Genomic DNA, 19194 nt, shown 5'->3' with positions numbered 1-19194 from the left:
AGTTGAGTGGAAGGAAAAAGTGTGGAAGAAAAAGATGCACAACCAACCGAGAGAACCGCAGCCTTATGAGGATTGCCAAGCAAAATTGATTCAAGAATTTGGGTGAACTTCACAAGGAATGGACTGAGGCTGGGGTCAAGGCATCAAGAGCCACCACACACAGACATGTCAAGGAATTTGGCTACAGTTGTCGTATTCCTCTTGTTAAGCCACTCCTGAACCACAGACAACGTCAGAGGCATCCTACCTGGGCTAAGGAGAAGAAGAACTGGACTGTTGCCCAGTGTTCCAAAGTCCTCTTTCAGATGAGAGCAAGTTTTGTATTTCATTTGGAAACCAAGGTCCTAGAGTCTGGAGGAAGGGTGGAGAAGCTCATAGCCCAAGTTGCTTGAAGTCCAGTGTTAAGTTTCCACAGTCTGTGATGATTTGGGGTGCAATGTCATCTGCTGGTGTTGGTCCATTGTGTTTTTTGAAAACCAAAGTCACTGCACCCTTTTACCAAGAAATTTTGGAGCACTTCATGCTTCCTTCTGCTGACCAGCTTTTTAAAGATGCTGATTTCATTTTCCAGCAGGATTTGGCACTTGCCCACACTGCCAAAAGCACCAAAAGTTGGTTAAATGACCATGGTGTTGGTGTGCTTGACTGGCCAGCAAACTCACCAGACCTGAACCCCATAGAGAATCTATGGGGTATTGTCAAGAGGAAAATGAGAAACAAGAGACCAAAAAATGCAGATGAGCTGAAGGCCACTGTCAAAGAAACCTGGGCTTCCATACCACCTCAGCAGTGCCACAAACTGATCACCTCCATGCCACGCCGAATTGAGGCAGTAATTAAAGCAAAAGGAGCCCCTACCAAGTATTGAGTACATATACAGTAAATGAACATACTTTCCAGAAGGCCAACAATTCACTAAAAATGTTTTTTTTTATTGGTCTTATGATGTATTCTAATTTTCTGAGATAGTGAATTGGTGGGTTTTTGTTAAATGTGAGCCAAAATCATCACAATTAAAAGAACCAAAGACTTAAACTACTTCAGTCTGTGTGCATTGAATTTATTTAATACACGAGTTTCACAATTTGAGTTGAATTACTGAAATAAATGAACTTTTCCACGACATTCTAATTTATTGAGATGCACCTGTATATATATATATAGTCTTATTGTGTATTCTATATATACTTTATTTTCTATTCAATTTTTTTTTAATTATTAGTATTATCTATCTCTTGTTGCTGTTTTATATTGTTGTGCACTGTCACCAAGACAAATTCCTTGTATGTGTAAGCATGTGTATGGCAATAAAGCTGATTCTGATATATATATATTATTAATTATTATTATATATATTACTAAAAAAGTAATATATAGTAAAAGTAAAATATAATTTTAAAGGAGCAATATGAAACATTGACATCAAGCGTTTAAAATGGGTACTGCAGTCTAAAATCAAATTATTGGAGAGAGTTGTCTCCCCTGCCCCCTCCTCAGACTCGAAGCTCATGCGGGTTGCCAGGTTGAGGACACGCAACGAGCAAACTGACAATGGCAAGCGACGAGCCCTACACTGTAATTTGACAAAACACAAACAGAAATTCCGTCCTGGAACAGACATTTCAAAGTAGAATATACTGGCTGGAGCATTGTTTTCGGAGAAGCCAGTATTTCAGCTTAGCATGATTCCTAAATCTCTAATGACATATTATGATCATTTATGATTTAGATATATTACATATCGCACCTTTAAAATATAATTGTTTTCCACCGTGATGGATGGAGAGACACATAGACTTAAAGACTTTAAGAGCAAAACTCAACGTCAATGTTGTATTAAGTAAAATAAACCATAATGTAAATAAGCATGTATACAATTTTTTTAATGCGGTTTTTAATACAGTTTGGTGTTGGCATCCCTGAACATTTAACTTAGGTGTGTGTGTGTGTGTGTGTGTGTGTGTGTGTGTGTGTGAAAATTCAACTCGTCTCATTTGTGGTGTATGATCTGGCAACCCCCAAAACCGGAAGCGCTCGGTCTCAGAAAGCAGCGCGGGAAAAGCGTCTGTTTGGGTGAAAGCTGGAGTGACGCACGGAGGTTCTGTGTTGAGCAATTGTTACAACTGTAGCAGCTTAAATTGTCAAGGTAAAAGGAATGTTTTTCAATTTTGCTTTGGGAGAGTTATCTTTTTCTCGTTATGACATTATTGCTATTGCATTTTATCTTTTCTTTAAGAACTTGTAATGGTGAGTGTGTCTTGTCAATACTGTAATATTAGTGTATAATGCAGATTAATCGTCTCACTGATGTCGTTGTGTTTCACTGTTTATACAGAGATTATTAATGGATTTCAACAGTTGTGTCATTATGTCTATTAGTTGCGGACATTTCAGTGTTGTTTACTGCAGTGTGTATAAACGTAACGTTTCATATCAATGTATACTAACCACAGGATATTTAGTTACGGAGCATCCATGTATTGCTTTTGTGAAGTTAATTGATTCCCTTTTATTTCTTTCTCACCTTTCAGTTTGCATGTTTTATTCTATCCAACCATTCTCTCTTTTAAATTACATTCCTTCCCTCTCTCTCTACTCCTATATTATCTTTATATATCATCATTCATTGTTGCTTTCTGTTTGTATCCTTGTCCGGCAGTGTCAGGATGAAGGTGGTAACCTGTGAGATTGCCTGGCATAATAAAGAGCCAGTATATAGTATAGATTTCCAGCAGAACGGGGAGGGGAGGATACAGCGCCTGGCTACAGCTGGGGTGGACACCACAGTACGGGTGAGAGCTTTAATATTCCACAGGTATCAAAGTTAACACTTATAACATATTGCAAACCACAAATGTCCTAAAATGAGAGTTACTCTTTTCCAGATGTGGCGTGTAGATAAAGGTCCTGATGGGAAGGCGGTTGTTGAGTTTTTGTCAAACTTGGCACGACATACTAAAGCAGTGAATGTGGTACGTTTCTCACCCACTGCGGAACTCCTGGCTTCTGGAGGGGATGGTAAGTTTAGGCACAGTCAAATCGTGGCTTAGAGCGGGGGTTTAAAGATGATTTGAGTTTAATTTATGCTTTTCTCAAGATGCGGCTATCTTGCTTTGGAAACTGAATGACAATAAAGAGCCTGAACAAGCCTTTCAGGAAGATGAAGATGCTCAACTCAATAAAGAGAGCTGGAATGTAGTGAAGACTCTGAGGTCTGCTTTTATCTCCCTTTTACTTTCTTTCACTGCCCGCTTTCTTTATTTGCAAAGTCATTTACTTTATTAGAAAGGAATGTGAAAGTTCATATTGTCATATGTGTATATTAGAGGACACATTGAGGACGTTTATGATATCTCATGGACCGGTGATGGGAATTTCATGGTTTCCGGCTCTGTGGACAACACTGCCATCATGTGGGATGTCAACAAAGGTATAAAACCTGAAACGGGACCAAATAAGAACTTGCATCTATGTTTTTGCTTTTGTAGAAGTACGAAATGTCTTAAGTATGACAATGAGGAGGGTGGGGGCTTGGTAGCTCGCGAGTATTGACGCTGACTACCACCCCTGGAGTCACGAGTTCGAATCCAGGGCGTAATGAGTGACTCCAGCCAAGTCTCCTAAGCAACCAAATTGTCGCGGTTGCTAGGTAGGGTAGAGTCACATGGGGTAACCTCCTCGTGGTCGCTATAATGTGAGGTTCCTGCTCTCGGGGCGCGTGGTGAGGTGTGCGTGGATGCCGCAGAGAATAGCGTGAAGCCTCCACACGTGCTACGTCTCCGCGGTAACGCGCTCAACAAGCCACGAGATAAGATGTGCGAATTGATGGTCTCAGACACAGAGGCAACTGAGATTCGTCCTCCGCCACCCGGATTGAGGCGAGTCACTACACCACCACGAGGACTTAGAGCGCATTGGGAATTGGGCATTCCAAATTGGGGAGAAAATCACACACACACACACACAAAAAAAAGTATGACAATGAGAAGCCTTGTGATCCTAGTTTTTTAGGAAGCAGTGACTAACATTTTGCAGTGTACTTGCTGAATTGTGTGCCCTTGTGTTTCCAGGTCAAAAGATGTGCATCTTTAATGATCATAAGAGTTATGTGCAGGGAGTGGCATGGGACCCACTTGGACAGTACATTAGCACGCTAAGCTGTGACAGGTGAGATGTGATTAAAAGGCTTAATTTCAAGCAACACCCTCCGATTTTATACTGTAAATCTGTGGTTTGAATAATTCATTCAGATTATCATAGACCGAACACTTGTGAAGAGCAATTTGGGGTAAAAATTAAAATTGTGTCCTCGTTATTGCAGCCCCTGTGGAGTTTTACATGGTTCTGCATAATGACGACATGTCAAATCTGTGTCTTAGGGTGATGCGTGTGTACAGTGCTCACAACAGGAAAAAAGCTTACAGTGTGAGTAAGATGACATCAGCCACTGGTGGAGATGGAGAGGTCTGTGTCACAGGGATCTTTGGCAATCTTTTCATGAATGATATTGTTTGATATAGTTCATTTGCCATCATATGTTTATATTGGCCACACTGCTATCCAGATATTGGTATAGGTTGGACCTTTTTCCCACTTCCGGGTTTTGGAATGCGGAGGTAAATTATTGCAGGGTAAACTTTGATAACGGTAAATGGGGAAACCATGGCAAATAATTTTTGCTAACCCATTTGCTCCAACATCAAAAGAAACTCTCAGCAGCTGGATTAGAAACCACATCGCATCTGTGGTAACTTGTTTGGTTTTTTGTTTTACTAACTCCAGGGACATACAGTACAAAATATAATGTTATAAATCTACAGTAAATAAAAAAAAAATAAATGCAAATATAAAAAAGTTTGTTGGATTTACACTGCTAAATAAGGCGGGCACACTTTATCACAGTCTGTAAAAAGGGTCCATTGGCCTTTGAAAAGCACACCTACAGTAGCCTACACCTAAAATATATTGGTCGATCGCTAAGCTGAAACAACAGTTTGAAACTTGATTCTATCTGTATTCTGATGCCTAACGTTGTTAACTAATATATACCTCTAATGTATGAAATAATATGTTTGGTGGTTCATTGAACTTGAATGGAGTGCAAACGTAATGAAGTGGTTTTGGTTAGTTACTTGCAATGCTTGCATTCTTTGTTTTGCTCTTCAGTTGTTATCAAGAGCTGATAGCAGTATGATGATATATTGAGTTGTGACGTATCTCATAATATATGTAACATCAAGTACCCATGGTGTGTATTTTTCATTGGTTAGTTAGAACATGAAGTAGAAATCTAGAGAATGTGAAGCCTCATTCCATGGTGTTTAGCTTTGGTAATGGAATAACTTCAGCATCTGACCACAAGGTTCATGAATTTTTGTACAGGTGAAGAACTATAGAATGTTTCATGATGACGGCATGAGATCATTCTTCAGACGTCTCACCTTCACGCCAGATGGGTCATTCCTCCTTGCACCAGGTACTCACTTTTACACATATAAATAGTTCTTCTGCGAGACCTATTTTTATTCGATCAGTTGGAGCTGGATTATGTGTTTCTTTATTTTTGGTCTTGTGTTGATCTTCTTGTAGTTCATAAGGGATTTATTTTATTTATTTATATTTTAGCTGGGTGTGTTGAGGCTGGAGAGAATGTCACAAACACCACATATGTATTTTCCAGGAGAAGCTTTAAGAGGTTTGTGTTTTGTTGGATTGCTTTTATTTCGCTTTAAAGCTTGATCTTTAGAAGTGAGTTTCATTGTTCTACATCATCATTGGGTATAACATGTTTGGTAATTCACCAAAGAGGATCCTTTTTTAATACATGCTGACCTATGGATAGTAATTGTAATTTAAATTTAAATTCTGATTCCTCTTATTTTTCTTTTCAATATCCTTAAAGATTCCATTAAAATCATTTTGACTTTTCAAGCCGTTGGATTTGTATTGTGATTTTTAGTGGTTTCTGTTGTGTTTGTATGTCAGGCCCATCGCTCATCTGCCCTGTCCATCTAAAGCAACCCTGGCTGTGCGCTGCTGCCCAGTCTTCTATGAACTCAGGACCATGAAAGCTGAAGGTGCACTTAATATCCTTCCAACCATTGCTCCACTAAAAATGAATGTAGTTTTACATTAAATGAAACTCAGTGCTCTCCTTCTCTATATCCTGCAGACGGTTCACTGAAGCCAGTGTCAAATACTTTCAATTTGCCGTATCGACTGGTGTTCGCAATTGCATCAGAAGACTCAGTATTCTTTTATGACACACAACAAAAACTACCATTTGGATATGTGTCAAACATTCACTACCACACACTGAGTGATCTCAGCTGGTAAGACACACACACACACACACACACACACACACACACACACACACACACACACACAATGGGTTGTACAGACTAGTTGTCTGGTTCTACCTCTGTTCAATGAGTTGAGTGCAATGCATTGTTGACCAGTTGTGGAAAATGATTTCAGTTGTGTTTGTTCTGCATGACAACAACTTAATTCCTCTGTTCACAAACTTTGTCTAGGTGTAGTTGCATGTCATTTGTTTTGTATGAAATCTGTAAAAGAGAAAAATATATTTGGAATTAAGGTGTGAAATGGAGCACTTTGGGTATACGAAGCAAGTTATACAACCACGTATTCCAGTCTTCTGAATAATATGACTACTTTTGTAGTGTTCATATACTAACCATAATTCCTGACACCGCTCTGAAGCTCCTCCATCTAAGTCCTGTCCAGAGGCTGACAGAAAATATACGCGCATAGGACTTATTTGCACAAATCGTGACAATACTGGCAGCATTAATGGAGATAAGCATGGTTCAGTTTCATACCTGCATCAAATTAGCTGCCTAATAGCTGTCAGATCAGCTTTGGACTTGCCGATATAGCAAATGAATGAATTGACGTTATCCACTATCCAGTTGGATGATGCAACGGGAGTGATAAGTGCCAATGGGGGGAATTTGGCCAGGACACTAGACTGCTGCTGCAGCATAGCATGTGAGGAGTAATTTCCATAAAGTAAACTCTCATTCACCGGCTAGTTTGGACAACTACTAACGCAAATAACTTTATACTGACTTGGTCTAAAAGCACAAACCTTCTTGTACTGTTATGCAGGTCTCGTGATGGCTCCTTTTTGGCAGTGTCGTCAACAGATGGCTACTGTTCCTTCGTGTCATTTGAGGAGGGGGAGCTCGGCACTCCGTTAAAGGAGAGACCTCCAATGGAGATGGTGACCCCAGCCTCCACCAATGAGAAAAAGGGCAAGAGAACTTCAGCCAATGGCAGGACCGCTTCCCCAGTGCCCCGCCAGGCCAACACACCTGCTGCACAGGAAAAGGAGAAAGAGGCATCTGCTGGCCCTGCATCTTCAAAGACCCCCAGCATATCTGGTCCAGAAGAAAAAAACACACTGCAAGGGTTGAAAACAAAACCTCAACCCAGACGGATCACACTCAACACCTTGGAGGGCTGGGGCAAACCCAGCATCCCCAAATCACCAGCAGCTGCCCCCAATACAGCCCCTAACACCCCCAAATCTGCTCCCTCCACACCTTCCTCCAGCAAACTGCCCCTCACACCCAATACAGCCCCCAGCACTCCGCTTGGGCCCTTCAACTCCAGAAGTACCACAACTCCAAAGGGACCTACTCCCAGGTAGGTGGGCACAACTGTCTTATGATGTAACGGTGTCCTAACGAGGCGACAAGTACGCTAATATGAAAGCAAAATGCTGCACATTGTGACACAACCACAGCCAAGCAGAAAATATCTGATATTTAATGTCCGCTTATGCTGAGCAGCAGAATTTTGACCAATGAGATTTCACTGTGAGTGGGGCTACTCAGCGTGATGCCACAAGCAACCAATAAAATATCAAGTTGCTTGTGGTATTCATGGCTGGTTAGGACAAAACTCTTTTAGTGAGCAAATTCTGCACCACTAGAGGCGCCAAACAGAATGGCTAAATTATTGACCGTTTTCCAATAAGTTTCAAAGACTCCCACCCCAAACTCATGTATTTTGTTGAATAACTGTCTTTTGTCTGGCTCATGTGGATTGCAACTCCGTTTGGTGAAGGGATTCCACACTTTGAGTTTAAAAATAAAGTCAAATATATTTTAAGGATTGTTTCTTGTCCTTATTAGAGACTTTAAAATTCCTTGCATGATATTTAAGAGTTTGCAGGTCATTCGTACACTAGACTTGCCACAGAATCATAATTTTCACGCGTGGTGTTCACGTTCAAACTGACTAACACCGGTATTACCGCTGGTTGGACGCTTAGTGTTACTATGGGGTCATTTTCGTTAAGCAATATCCTACACAATAACGCAAGGCAGCTTTATTTCAAACTTTTTTTATTTAACAAAAAATTCAAATGAAACTGAAAAAAATGAAGTGCAATTAAAATGGATGTTGTTCAACTTTTTTGAAAGATGGCTTTTCAGCAGTTGTGAAGGGCAACATCACTTTGGCAACGAACCTACTTCATCCGTGCATTCTCTCCATCATGGACTACCATGATTTGTTGTCCGGGCAAATACATCACTTGTTGTGGGTTTAATGTTGGTGTTTTATTACCTTTCATCCCAGGATCCAGTTTAGCTGCTTGGGAAGGGTAATTACTTTGAATGTGTGTGAATACATTTGTTTTGTTCCCTCCTAGGGCTGGGCAATATGCAAGAAACATGTTCACAATATTTTTTTTTAAATATCACAATATCCAATTACATTGTCAACCCTCCGGCTGAGGGATCTGTGAATATTCTTGCTTTGGTGATTATGCATTGAAAAATAAATTCATATATTTAAAAGACATTTCTAAATTCAAATTGCAAATTAAGTGGTTAAAAAAAAAAAAATCATATATAACCACCTTTCCATTTACCATCATGCAAGTATCGTTTATGACAACAAATTACTAATACAAATTAAGATCTAAAAACAAGTATAAATGTAATAATAAATGTATAAATAATTATAATGATGATGATAATCACTGAAATATAAATCATGGTGAATGTGTTTTTGTATTATTTTATGATTTAATCACAGATGTATAGGCTATATATAAAGTGACCCTGCAGAGTTGCGCTCACAACGAACTGCTCTGTGGGAATAAAGTGAACTGAACTCGGAGCACCTAATGAGCCGAGATAGTCTGAGGTCATTTGCAGCATTCTCATAGAAAAAAATTTCAGAAGACTGAAACAAAGAAAGAGTGAGAACCCTTTACATACGCGTGTTCCACGAGACTGCACGCCTCCGAACAAACAGCGCGTCAGACATGCGCATAGATGGCTTTTTTGTCATCTGTTCTTAAAAATATAATAAAGTGTGTTTCTTCAAGCGCGTGTATGTGTTTATCAGCATTTCTTGTGTCATTCCGAATCAGAGACGTCTTTCAGTTAGCCACCATGCACATTATATTTGCTACCTGCAATTAAACGTCTTCTGTCAGTGCGCATACTTTGCTGCCTGTGTAATTTGATACGTTGGTAAAGAACATCTGGCTTTCAATGTGTTATTTAGGTTAACTTATCATGGGTCGCAAACTCTTCATTAGGCAACTATTCTTTATTTAAGGCTATTCTATTTGTTAGGCTATTGTATTGATATTGGAAGTTCCATTCATAATGTTTCCCCCTTTTACCAGGTATAAAATTTCACACTGGTGTTGTTCCTTGTACCGAGTAAAGCCGGTAACACCGTACACCGTGGCAACCCTATCGTACACAGACTCTTTTAGAGCATGTGGGTTGTTTGTGTCCTGTTTTCATCACTGGCTTGTATTTTGTTGGACATTACATTCCTATTTGGAGAGTCACTTTTAGTTTAACTTACAATACACAAATTTTACATGCAGCCCCCTAGAACAACTTTGGATTTAGTACCTTGAAAGTTCAATGACAGAACCGAATTGATCAGTCTAACTCTTAATCTTAAGGCCAAAGTATACTTCGCTCATCCGCGTTGCAGATCACTCCGTGCACAGTATGCGTGACGTAAATTTTGTCATAATCCAGTCCACGTGGCCTGATCGCGCTGGCCGGATATTCTTGACTCGCAGATGCGGTCATTGTCTGTGTGCATCATTGGCGCATGCGCCAGCCGTTGACTCTACTAAAAGAGTATCACAAAGAAGTTATAGTGGGCATGCGTCAAACGTATTCGCTCGCGGTCAGAAGAGTATGCTCCCAAAGGCAACGTGGTCGACCAGGCGCAAGCCGGTCCGGAACACGTAAAAACGAAGATACCTGGGCCAACGTGTAAGTCGCTCGATAACCAGTGATGAGACGATAACCAATGGTGAGATCGCTCTGGCCGACTGGAGCGCCAATAATGAGGTCTCCGCAAGTCATCAATACACCAGCCACCAGATTTCCCCACCCCCGTCAACGACTGTGATCTTACTTAGGCCACCAAATGTGCGTGTCTTTGGAAAGAGGGGGTGTGGCTAATTCAGCTGCTGGTCAGGTGGAAGTTCAAGAACCGCTAAAATCGCTCTCAGCACCTTTAATCAACCATTCATGTATTATGACCTTTGAGATTATAAATCTGAAATCTGATTTTATCCAAATAAATTTGAGTCTGTGTAGAGAAGACTGTTGACAAACACAAGAATAAGGACTTGCTGGTGATGATCTTTTGGAATTTTTGCCCATATAGCAGCATGTTAATGAGTTAATGTTGGAAATCAGATGTCTTCTTTATAAAGATCATATTAATACTTCTCTTTCAGACGAATCTCACTGACTCCTGTTGTGTCCAGATCCCCCGCTCCCTCTCATGGCTTTGTTACTCCATCGTCCACCGAGAAAGCCAAACATGGTTAGTAGAGTCATTTATTGCTTTTTTTGTATAGCAAGTTCTGTATCCTCCTTATATAACCATTTAAAATGAATGACATTTTTAAAAATGAAAAAAGTTATTGATTTCAGAAAAGCAAGTTTTTCCCATATCTCATTTTCAGTTGCCTAAAATACCTTAATTGATCCATATTTTGAGAGAAAATGGAAGACCATGAAATTTTGAAAGACCTTATCTATAATGGGTTGGCTTTTTCCAGTGTTCATCACCATAGTATCGTACCCTACATGGCTAACCCAGAACCCCTCTACCAAGGGGGTTCCTTCAAGGTTCAAGAACCATGGTCCTATAGACATTCTCTGGGTGATATACGATGAGGAGACGAGGCTGTTTTTGTTTTTTGAATGGATTTCATTGGAGGAGATGCTTCAGTGTACTGAATAAACTGCTTTTGTGAGGAAACAGCTCATCACTTAATGATTTGACCACCTGTCTGCTAATCTTCAACATGTTTTACACTAAACAATCTTTTTGGAGTAAACTGTATGTGGGGTTTACTAAGATAAAATTGCTGTTTTAAAAGTGAAGTCATGGACGATTTACAAGAAAAAAAAAAATACAAGCTTTTAAAATGAGTAAGCCTGTATGTTCTTGTGAGCCTGTACAAATTTTGCTTCATTTTTATCACATTCAGAATTTGTTTCCAACTGTCCTCAAGTTCTCGCAGCAGCCGTGGTGTAAATGTCTTTGATTTATTCAGAATTTTACAGTGATCCCTTGGCCTATGTACAGGTGCATCTCAATAAATTAGAATGTCGTGGAAAAGTTCATTAATTTCAGTAATTCAACTCAAATTGTGAAACTTGTGTATTAAATAAATTCAATGCACACATACTGAAGTAGTTTAAGTCTTTGGTTCTTTTAATTGTGATGATTTTGGCTCACATTTAACAAAAACCCACCAATTCACTATCTCAAAAAATTAGAATACATCATAAGACCAATAAAAAAAACATTTTTAGTGAATTGTTGGCCTTCTGGAAAGTATGTTCATTTACTGTATATGTACTCAGTACTTGGTAGGGGCTCATTTTGCTTTAATTACTGCCTCAATTCGGCGTGGCATGGAGGTGATCAGTTTGTGGCACTGCTGAGGTGGTATGGAAGCCCAGGTTTCTTTGACAGTGGCCTTCAGCTCATCTGCATTTTTTGGTCTCTTGTTTCTCATTTTCCTCTTGACAATACCCCATAGATTCTCTATGGGGTTCTGGTCTGGTGAGTTTGCTGGCCAGTCAAGCACACCAAGACCATGGTCATTTAACCAACTTTTGGTGCTTTTGGCAGTGTGGGCAGGTGCCAAATCCTGCTGGAAAATGAAATCAGCATCTTTAAAAAGCTGGTCAGCAGAAGGAAGCATGAAGTGATCCAAAATTCCTTGGTAAACGGGTGCAGTGACTTTGGTTTTCAAAAAACACAATGGACCAACACCAGCAGATGACATTGCACCCCAAATCATCACAGACTGTGGAAACTTAACACTGGACTTCAAGCAACTTGGGCTATGAGCTTCTCCACCCTTCCTCCAGATTCTAGGACCTTGGTTTCCAAATGAAATACAAAACTTGCTCTCATCTGAAAAGAGGACTTTGGAACACTGGGCAACAGTCCAGTTCTTCTTCTCCTTAGCCCAGGTAAGACGCCTCTGATGTTGTCTTTGGTTCAGGAGTGGCTTAACAAGAGGAATACGACAACTGCAGCCAAATTCCTTGACATGTCTGTGTGTGGTGGCTCTTGATTCCTTGACCCCAGCCTCAGTCCATTCCTTGTGAAGTTCACCCAAATTCTTGAATCGATTTTGCTTGACAATCCTCATAAGGCTGTGGTTCTCTCGGTTGGTTGTGCATCTTTTTCTTCCACACTTTTTCCTTCCACTCAACTTTCTGTTAACATGCTTGGATACAGCACTCTGTGAACAGCCAGCTTCTTTGGCAATGAATGTTTGTGGCTTACCCTCCTTGTGAAGGGTGTCAATGATTGTCTTCTGGACAACTGTCAGATCAGCAGTCTTCCCCATGATTGTGTAGCCTAGTGAACCAAACTGAGAGACCATTTTGAAGGCTCAGGAAACCTTTGCAGGTGTTTTGAGTTGATTAGCTGATTGGCATGTCACCATATTCTAATTTTTTGAGATAGTGAATTGGTGGGTTTTTGTTAAATGTGAGCCAAAATCATCACAATTAAAAGAACCAAAGACTTAAACAACTTCAGTCTGTGTGCATTGAATTTATTTAATACACGAGTTTCACAATTTGAGCTGAATTACTGAAATAAATGAACTTTTCCACGACATTCTAATTTATTGAGATGCACCTGTATATGCACTTTAATTTTTCATATTTTTATAACAATCTCTTGTGCTGTTTAAATGTATTTCAATTCTTCATATTTTCATTTTGATCAGCCTTCAGCAGGGAAACCGTGCTGACTCTCACGAGAAGTGAATTTCTCACACTCTTTCTCCATGTTTTACGCGAGTGTCACTCATATATGTGCACTCACTCATGATCTAATCTTATCCTCAGAGTTGAAAGAGAAGGTTTATATTGAGTGGTGTAGTACCATTTAAACTGGGTTTGATTGAAAGAGTTACAGGAATGATGAGTTGACAAAACCTGAGTTTTGTGGTAAACGCTATGTCATTCGTAAATATCTTGTTTGTCATCACAGAAAGACCTTCTCCCCCCGGTGACCCAGCATGCAAACCTCCTGAATCCAAGAGGTCCAAGACTGATGTTCCCAATAACTCTACCCAGAGCAATGAACACAAAGTGACCACAGAACCCAGCGTCAAACCCCAGCAACCTTAGACATTGAACATGGTTCATTGTGCCTTAAAGCACTCACATCCGCAGAGATTAAGTACAACCATTAAATTAGTAACTTAAAACATCTGATCCCAAGCTGCACATGTGAATACAAGGACATATGGAGTCAGGCATGGACTTGCATACTGTTTCTTAAACTCATGTTTACTTCTTGATTTTCAGTGTTTTTCCGTGAGTAAAAGAAATGCATGAAATTCCCCAAACAGCCTGCTTCTCCATGGTTCAATTTTATATTAATTTTGTTTAAGCTTATGGACCTTACAATTGTATTATTACTGTCAGTTTCAGTTTTGTTAATGAAAAGCTGTTAAGAATGGGGAAATGGTTCTTGAACTAGTTTTTCTTGACTTTGAAGTACAAAATGTTCAGATAAATTGATGTGGTTGCATTGTAAAGAGTTGCTTAAACATTTTGTGATGTTCTTAAGATCTAAATGAGTTGCCTGGGTCTGGGTTCTTCTCTAGCATATTTTATCAACTTATGATGTCAATTTAATTGCATTCATAATATTTTAATGTAGTTTTTTGGTAGATCATGATTAATTTCATAGCATATTGTGATAAAATGAAAATGCAAAGGTTGTTTTGATAATTAACAGTATTGCCAGGATTTTAATGAGCTCTCTCACATTAAGGGAAATATATGAACCTGGTCTGCAAATATGTATTTATTTGGCTGATTCTTACACTAATTTCCCTTTAATCATAAATATTTGGTTACAGTCTTGCAGAGTACCATTAGTTATTCAAAACTAACCTGAGGCCACGTCCATACTAATACTTGTAATTTTGAAACCTCCATTTTCAGTTTACTGATGTCATCGTTTTCAAGTATGTGGTTATGGATGCTGTTTCTTCTGCTCTAATGTGGATGAAAGGCGTAAACGTAGCAAATAATTTTTTGCCGAAATCATATTAGAGTTGCCATGGCCTTAAAGTGCTGCATTATCTAAAATCTTGTGCAGCTAGTTTGGAGTTCTTATACTTAAAATTAGAATAGATAATCAATTAAGTTGTGGTAATTTCACTCAGTTTTGGTGTGCCTTAGAATGTGATTTAAATATTAATTCCCCTTGACATTACTCTTTTAAAACATGTGCCAACACTGCTAGATTCAAAATGTTTGGGGGTTTTTAATTTTTTTGAGTGGAAGATCAATGTAGAATTGTCTAAAAATGGCTATATATATCACTGCATCACATCAACATAATGTAGTAAGTATTCTTGGGCTTTGTGCTAACAATATTTTTTCTGACACAAAAATATACATATTATATATATATATATATATATATAAAAAAACATGTTTTTTCACAAAGGAGTTTACATGCCCAATTTCAGTACAATTATAGTGAAAATTATATTATTTTTAACCCCTTAAAGTGGTGATGAATGAGGACATGCCATCAGAAACAAAGTAATGAAGCTCTTCTGAATTACAACAGGGATTGCTGAATAATGTGAAAGCTGTTAATTATATCAGGAATAAGTCATGGGGACAGCACACAAACTGCACTATTTCCTGAGAGTGATGCATTTTATCTACAGATGTACTATAGTTTGAATAAGTCATGTTCTTTAAGCAGTTTATCCACTCATAACTGATGGAAACAGTAAATGTAGCACAAAATATTGTAAAAGCAGCTATTTTTACAGTGCTTTACAGGTTACAGCTGTAAAAACATGGCCTCTTCTAATGCTTTTCTGCCTCACTGGCTCTGAAAAAGGTAATAGGGTACATTCTTGGGAGCATCCATGGGAGCATCAAAGATAAATATGAGCTGGTGTTTTATTGAGCATAGTGGTATTAAAGGCTGAGAGATGTCTACAACAGGTGACTTAGTGTGAATGTGAGCTCCTAAACCTTAACAGGCACACTAGAAGAGCATTTAAATCATGAAATACTGTTTTATTCTGAATAAGATGTTCAAAGAACCATGTCGTGATTAGTCGAGTCATTCTGGACCTTATAATATAAAGAGGCATGGAGTGTATTATATATTGCTTTTCATAATACGTACTGTGTTGTTACCAGTGTGCAAGCTAAAGTTGACAAGGAAAAGCTATTTTTATTTTATTTTTTATTAAAATTCAGTTTTTACCCACGATGGTAAAGGCCCATTACACTAGTCTACAAAGAATATAATGTTTCACGTAATCTTTAAGAAATAATTCTAATGTGCTAATTTGGTACTCAAGAAACCAGGGATGTGATCATGCATTTAGATTTTCTTTCTAATCAAGAAGGGCACTACAGCGTTTATTTTAATAGAAATTAAATTTTGTAACATTATAAATGTCTTTACTGTAATTCTTGATTAATTTCATGCATCCTTGGTGAACAGAATCATACTTTTATTTTTTTCAAGACAAATGCTCACTGTTTTAATGTGTAAAGTTTTATACACGTCACATGGCCAGATGTATGTACTTGCTAAACATTTATTTTTAAAACCTTGAGCATTAATGGGCATTTGCTGCTAAAACAGCTCCCACACCTTTGGAAAGGCTTTCCACTAGATTATGGAACACAGCTGTGGAATTTGCTCCCATTCAGACACAAGAGCATCAGTGAGCTCAGGCACTGATGTTGAGCGATAGGGTCTGGCTCACAGTATTCTAATTCATCCCACTGCATTATGGACTTCACTTTTTGCACAGGGGCATTGCCATGCTGAAACAGAAAAGGACTCTCCCCAAATTGTTGCAATAGTGTTGTATTCTAGAGTATTGCTTCCAACTTTGTGGCAACAATATTGTTGGATGCCATAGACATTATGAAGATTTGTCTTTACTGGAATTAAGGGGCCTAGCCCAAACCATGTAAATAAAAAAGCCCCAGGCCATTATTCCTCCTTTTCCACAATGCATACTGGCTCATACTGTTTTCCTGGCATCTGCCTATTCTTCCATCAGACTGCCAGAAGGTGAAGTGTAATTCATCTCTCTACAGAATCCTAAATCCTAGCTTTAAACTTTAAGTTCATTTGTACTCAAAATGTTTTCTAATCTTAGTATGTGTTGTGGTTGTATTTATTTACAGGCACATCTTTTAAATCGTTACACAAATTATCACTGCATCTTAAGTTTGCCGTAACGAAGCCACAGTCTTTAAAATTAAAAACCTCATTATGAAAAACACTTCATTTAAAATCAGTTTTTGTGTAAGATTGTTAGTGTGTAAGCATGTTTTGAAGAAATTTCAGTAAAGGAATTCTTTGTAAGAGAACACAAATTAATGTTAAATTAAGTAATTTGATTTTTTATTTATTATTTATATAATTTGTATATTCTTTGTGTTTATATTTTGCAGCACTTTTATGTGAGGTTTCAGAATATACTGGGAATGTTAATGTTAAAATGTCAGACTGTGCTGTAATCACATAGAATGATTCATGAAAGCTATTGTTGTTTGTGTTATGAATTTTCCTTTCTAGTAATTCTACACTGATTACAATCAATAACCTTTACCTACATTTACATTTATTCATTTAGCAAATGCTTTTATCCAAAGCAACTTTTCCAACAATTCCAACAAATGAGGAATATACAAAAGTGATTCGTTCTAAGGAGGCAATAACATGAGAAGTGCTGCAATACAATGTTTTAAATTGCTCAAAGAAGAACAAGTAAGGAAGGTAAGAGACAGTGATAAAAGAATAGAGTGAGAAACTTTTTTTTAGGAAGAAAGAAGACAGTGCATTAGTAGGATTGGGTCAAGCGCTCACGAAAGAGATGTGTCTTTAGATGTTTCTTGAAAGTAATTAGAGAATCAGCTGCTTGGGTGTAGTTCAGAAGGTCATTCCACTAGCGAGGAACGGCGGAAGTGAAAGTCTAAGAAAGCAATTTTTCACCTCTGTGAGATGGCACCACGAGGCGCCATTTACCCACCGATCGCAAGCTTTATCACCACCGCGTTCTTTATCAATTGCAGAGGTTTGACTGTACATAAGTCCTGACAGAAGAGCATTGCAGTAGTCCAGTGTACATATGACAAGAGCTTAGACAAGAAGTTGTGTAGCCTGCTCAGATAGGAAAGGTCTGATCATCCTAACGTTTGTGCAGTGCAAATCTGCATGATAGGGCTGTTTTTGTGATGTGGTCCGTGAAGTTCAACTGATCATCAAACAATACCCCAATATTTCTTGCTGACCTGGATGGTGTAATCGTTGATGAGTCTAGCTGAATGGTGAAGTTATATTGTTTATCTGGGCTCGCTGGAACAACAAGAAGTTCTGTCTTTGCTAGGCTGAGTTGGAGGTGGTGTTCTTTCATCCAGCCCAAGATGTCTACCAGGCAGGCCGAGATCCATACAGCTACCATAGGATCAAAAGGTTTGATTTGAGAGGTAGAGTTATGTGTCATCAGCATAACAATGATAGGAAAAGCCATGTGCCTAAATGACAGATCCCAGTTTCGTCTTGTAATATATGGAGAAGAGTAGGGGCCCAAGCACTGAACACTGAGGTGACATGGACACCGCTCTCCTCCAAGCCACCCTTAAGGATCTACCTGTGAGGTAGGACTCTAACCAGTGGAGTGTGGTTCCTGTTATGCCAATTGTCAAGAGGGAGAAAAGGAGGATCTGGTGGTAAACCATACTGAAAGCAACAGACAGATCCAGCAGAATGAGAACATATGAGTTCGAAGTTTCTCTCGCCAGACTCAGAGCTTCAGTAACGGACAGCAAGGCAGTCTCAGTGGAGTGTCCTCTTTTAAAGCCAGACTGGTTGCTGTCTAGCAGGTTGTTCTGAGAGAGAAAAGAGGAGACCTGGCTGAACATGACTCATTCAAGTGTTTTTGCTGTGAAAGGGAGGAGAGAGTCTGTAATTTTCTAAATGTACAGGGTTTATTGTGGGTTTCTTAAGTAGTGGGGTCACTTGAACCTGCTTAAAGGGATAGTTCATAGTCATACTCACCCTCATGCCCTCCCAGTTAGGGGCAGTGGTTCTGGGTTTCTGATCAGAAGGTTGGGGGTTCAAGCCCCAGCACTGCCAATATGCCACTGTTGGGCCCTTGAGCAAGGCCCTTAACCCTATCCCCTCCAGGGGCACCATATCATGGCTGACCCTGCACTCTGACCCCAGCTTAGCTGTGATATGTGAAAAAAAGAATTTTACTGTATATGTGTGATAAATAAATACAATTATAATAATTATAATTAGACATGTATGACTTTCTTCTGCAGAACACAAATAAAGATTTAAAGAATATTTCTGCTCTGTTGGTCCTCACAATGCAAGTGAATGGTGACAAGAACTTTGAAGGCACAAAAGGCAGTATAAAAGTAATCCATTTGACTCCAGTGGTTAAATCTTCTGAAGCAATATGATAGGTGCGGGTGAGAAACAGATCAATATTTAAGTTCTTTTTTTAACTGTAAATCTACATTTTCACTTCCACCTTCTGGTGTGGAAATGACTTTCACATTCAGCCACCTACTGGCTGAGGCTTGTCAAACGTGCAGATTGATTGTAAAA

The 19194-nt window shown here is 39.0% G+C and overlaps 1 protein-coding gene across 1 annotated transcript; it reads left to right on the top strand.

Moving 5' to 3' along the window:
• The first annotated feature begins 2028 nt into the window (after window positions 1–2028).
• On the top strand, window positions 2029–14451 carry LOC127447704 (chromatin assembly factor 1 subunit B-like). Its single transcript, XM_051709731.1, has 14 exons — window positions 2029–2146; window positions 2660–2792; window positions 2886–3018; window positions 3098–3212; window positions 3327–3430; window positions 4071–4167; window positions 4380–4464; window positions 5383–5476; window positions 5626–5695; window positions 5986–6077; window positions 6173–6332; window positions 7135–7674; window positions 10763–10851; window positions 13558–14451. Exons 2-14 carry the CDS (start codon window positions 2667–2669, stop codon window positions 13695–13697), a joined length of 1845 nt encoding a protein of 614 aa, XP_051565691.1. The 5' UTR covers window positions 2029–2146; window positions 2660–2666; the 3' UTR covers window positions 13698–14451.
• The last annotated feature ends 4743 nt before the right edge of the window (window positions 14452–19194 follow it).

This window comes from Myxocyprinus asiaticus, chromosome 11 (assembly GCF_019703515.2).
Source record: "Myxocyprinus asiaticus isolate MX2 ecotype Aquarium Trade chromosome 11, UBuf_Myxa_2, whole genome shotgun sequence".
NCBI classification, from domain to species: Eukaryota; Metazoa; Chordata; class Actinopteri; order Cypriniformes; family Catostomidae; genus Myxocyprinus; species Myxocyprinus asiaticus.
Note: the sequence above shows the minus strand (reverse complement) of the source record. Positions and strands in the feature narration are given on the sequence as shown.

Excerpts from the sequence above, each read along its gene's own strand:
- LOC127447704 (XM_051709731.1), top strand. The coding sequence starts at position 2,667 with ATGAAGGTGGTAACCTGTGAGATTGCCTGGCATAATAAAGAGCCAGTA. Across the intron at positions 4,168-4,379 it reads AGCACGCTAAGCTGTGACAG|GGTGATGCGTGTGTACAGTG; the intron begins GTGAGATGTGAT and ends TCTGTGTCTTAG. Across the intron at positions 7,675-10,762 it reads CCAAAGGGACCTACTCCCAG|ACGAATCTCACTGACTCCTG; the intron begins GTAGGTGGGCAC and ends CTTCTCTTTCAG.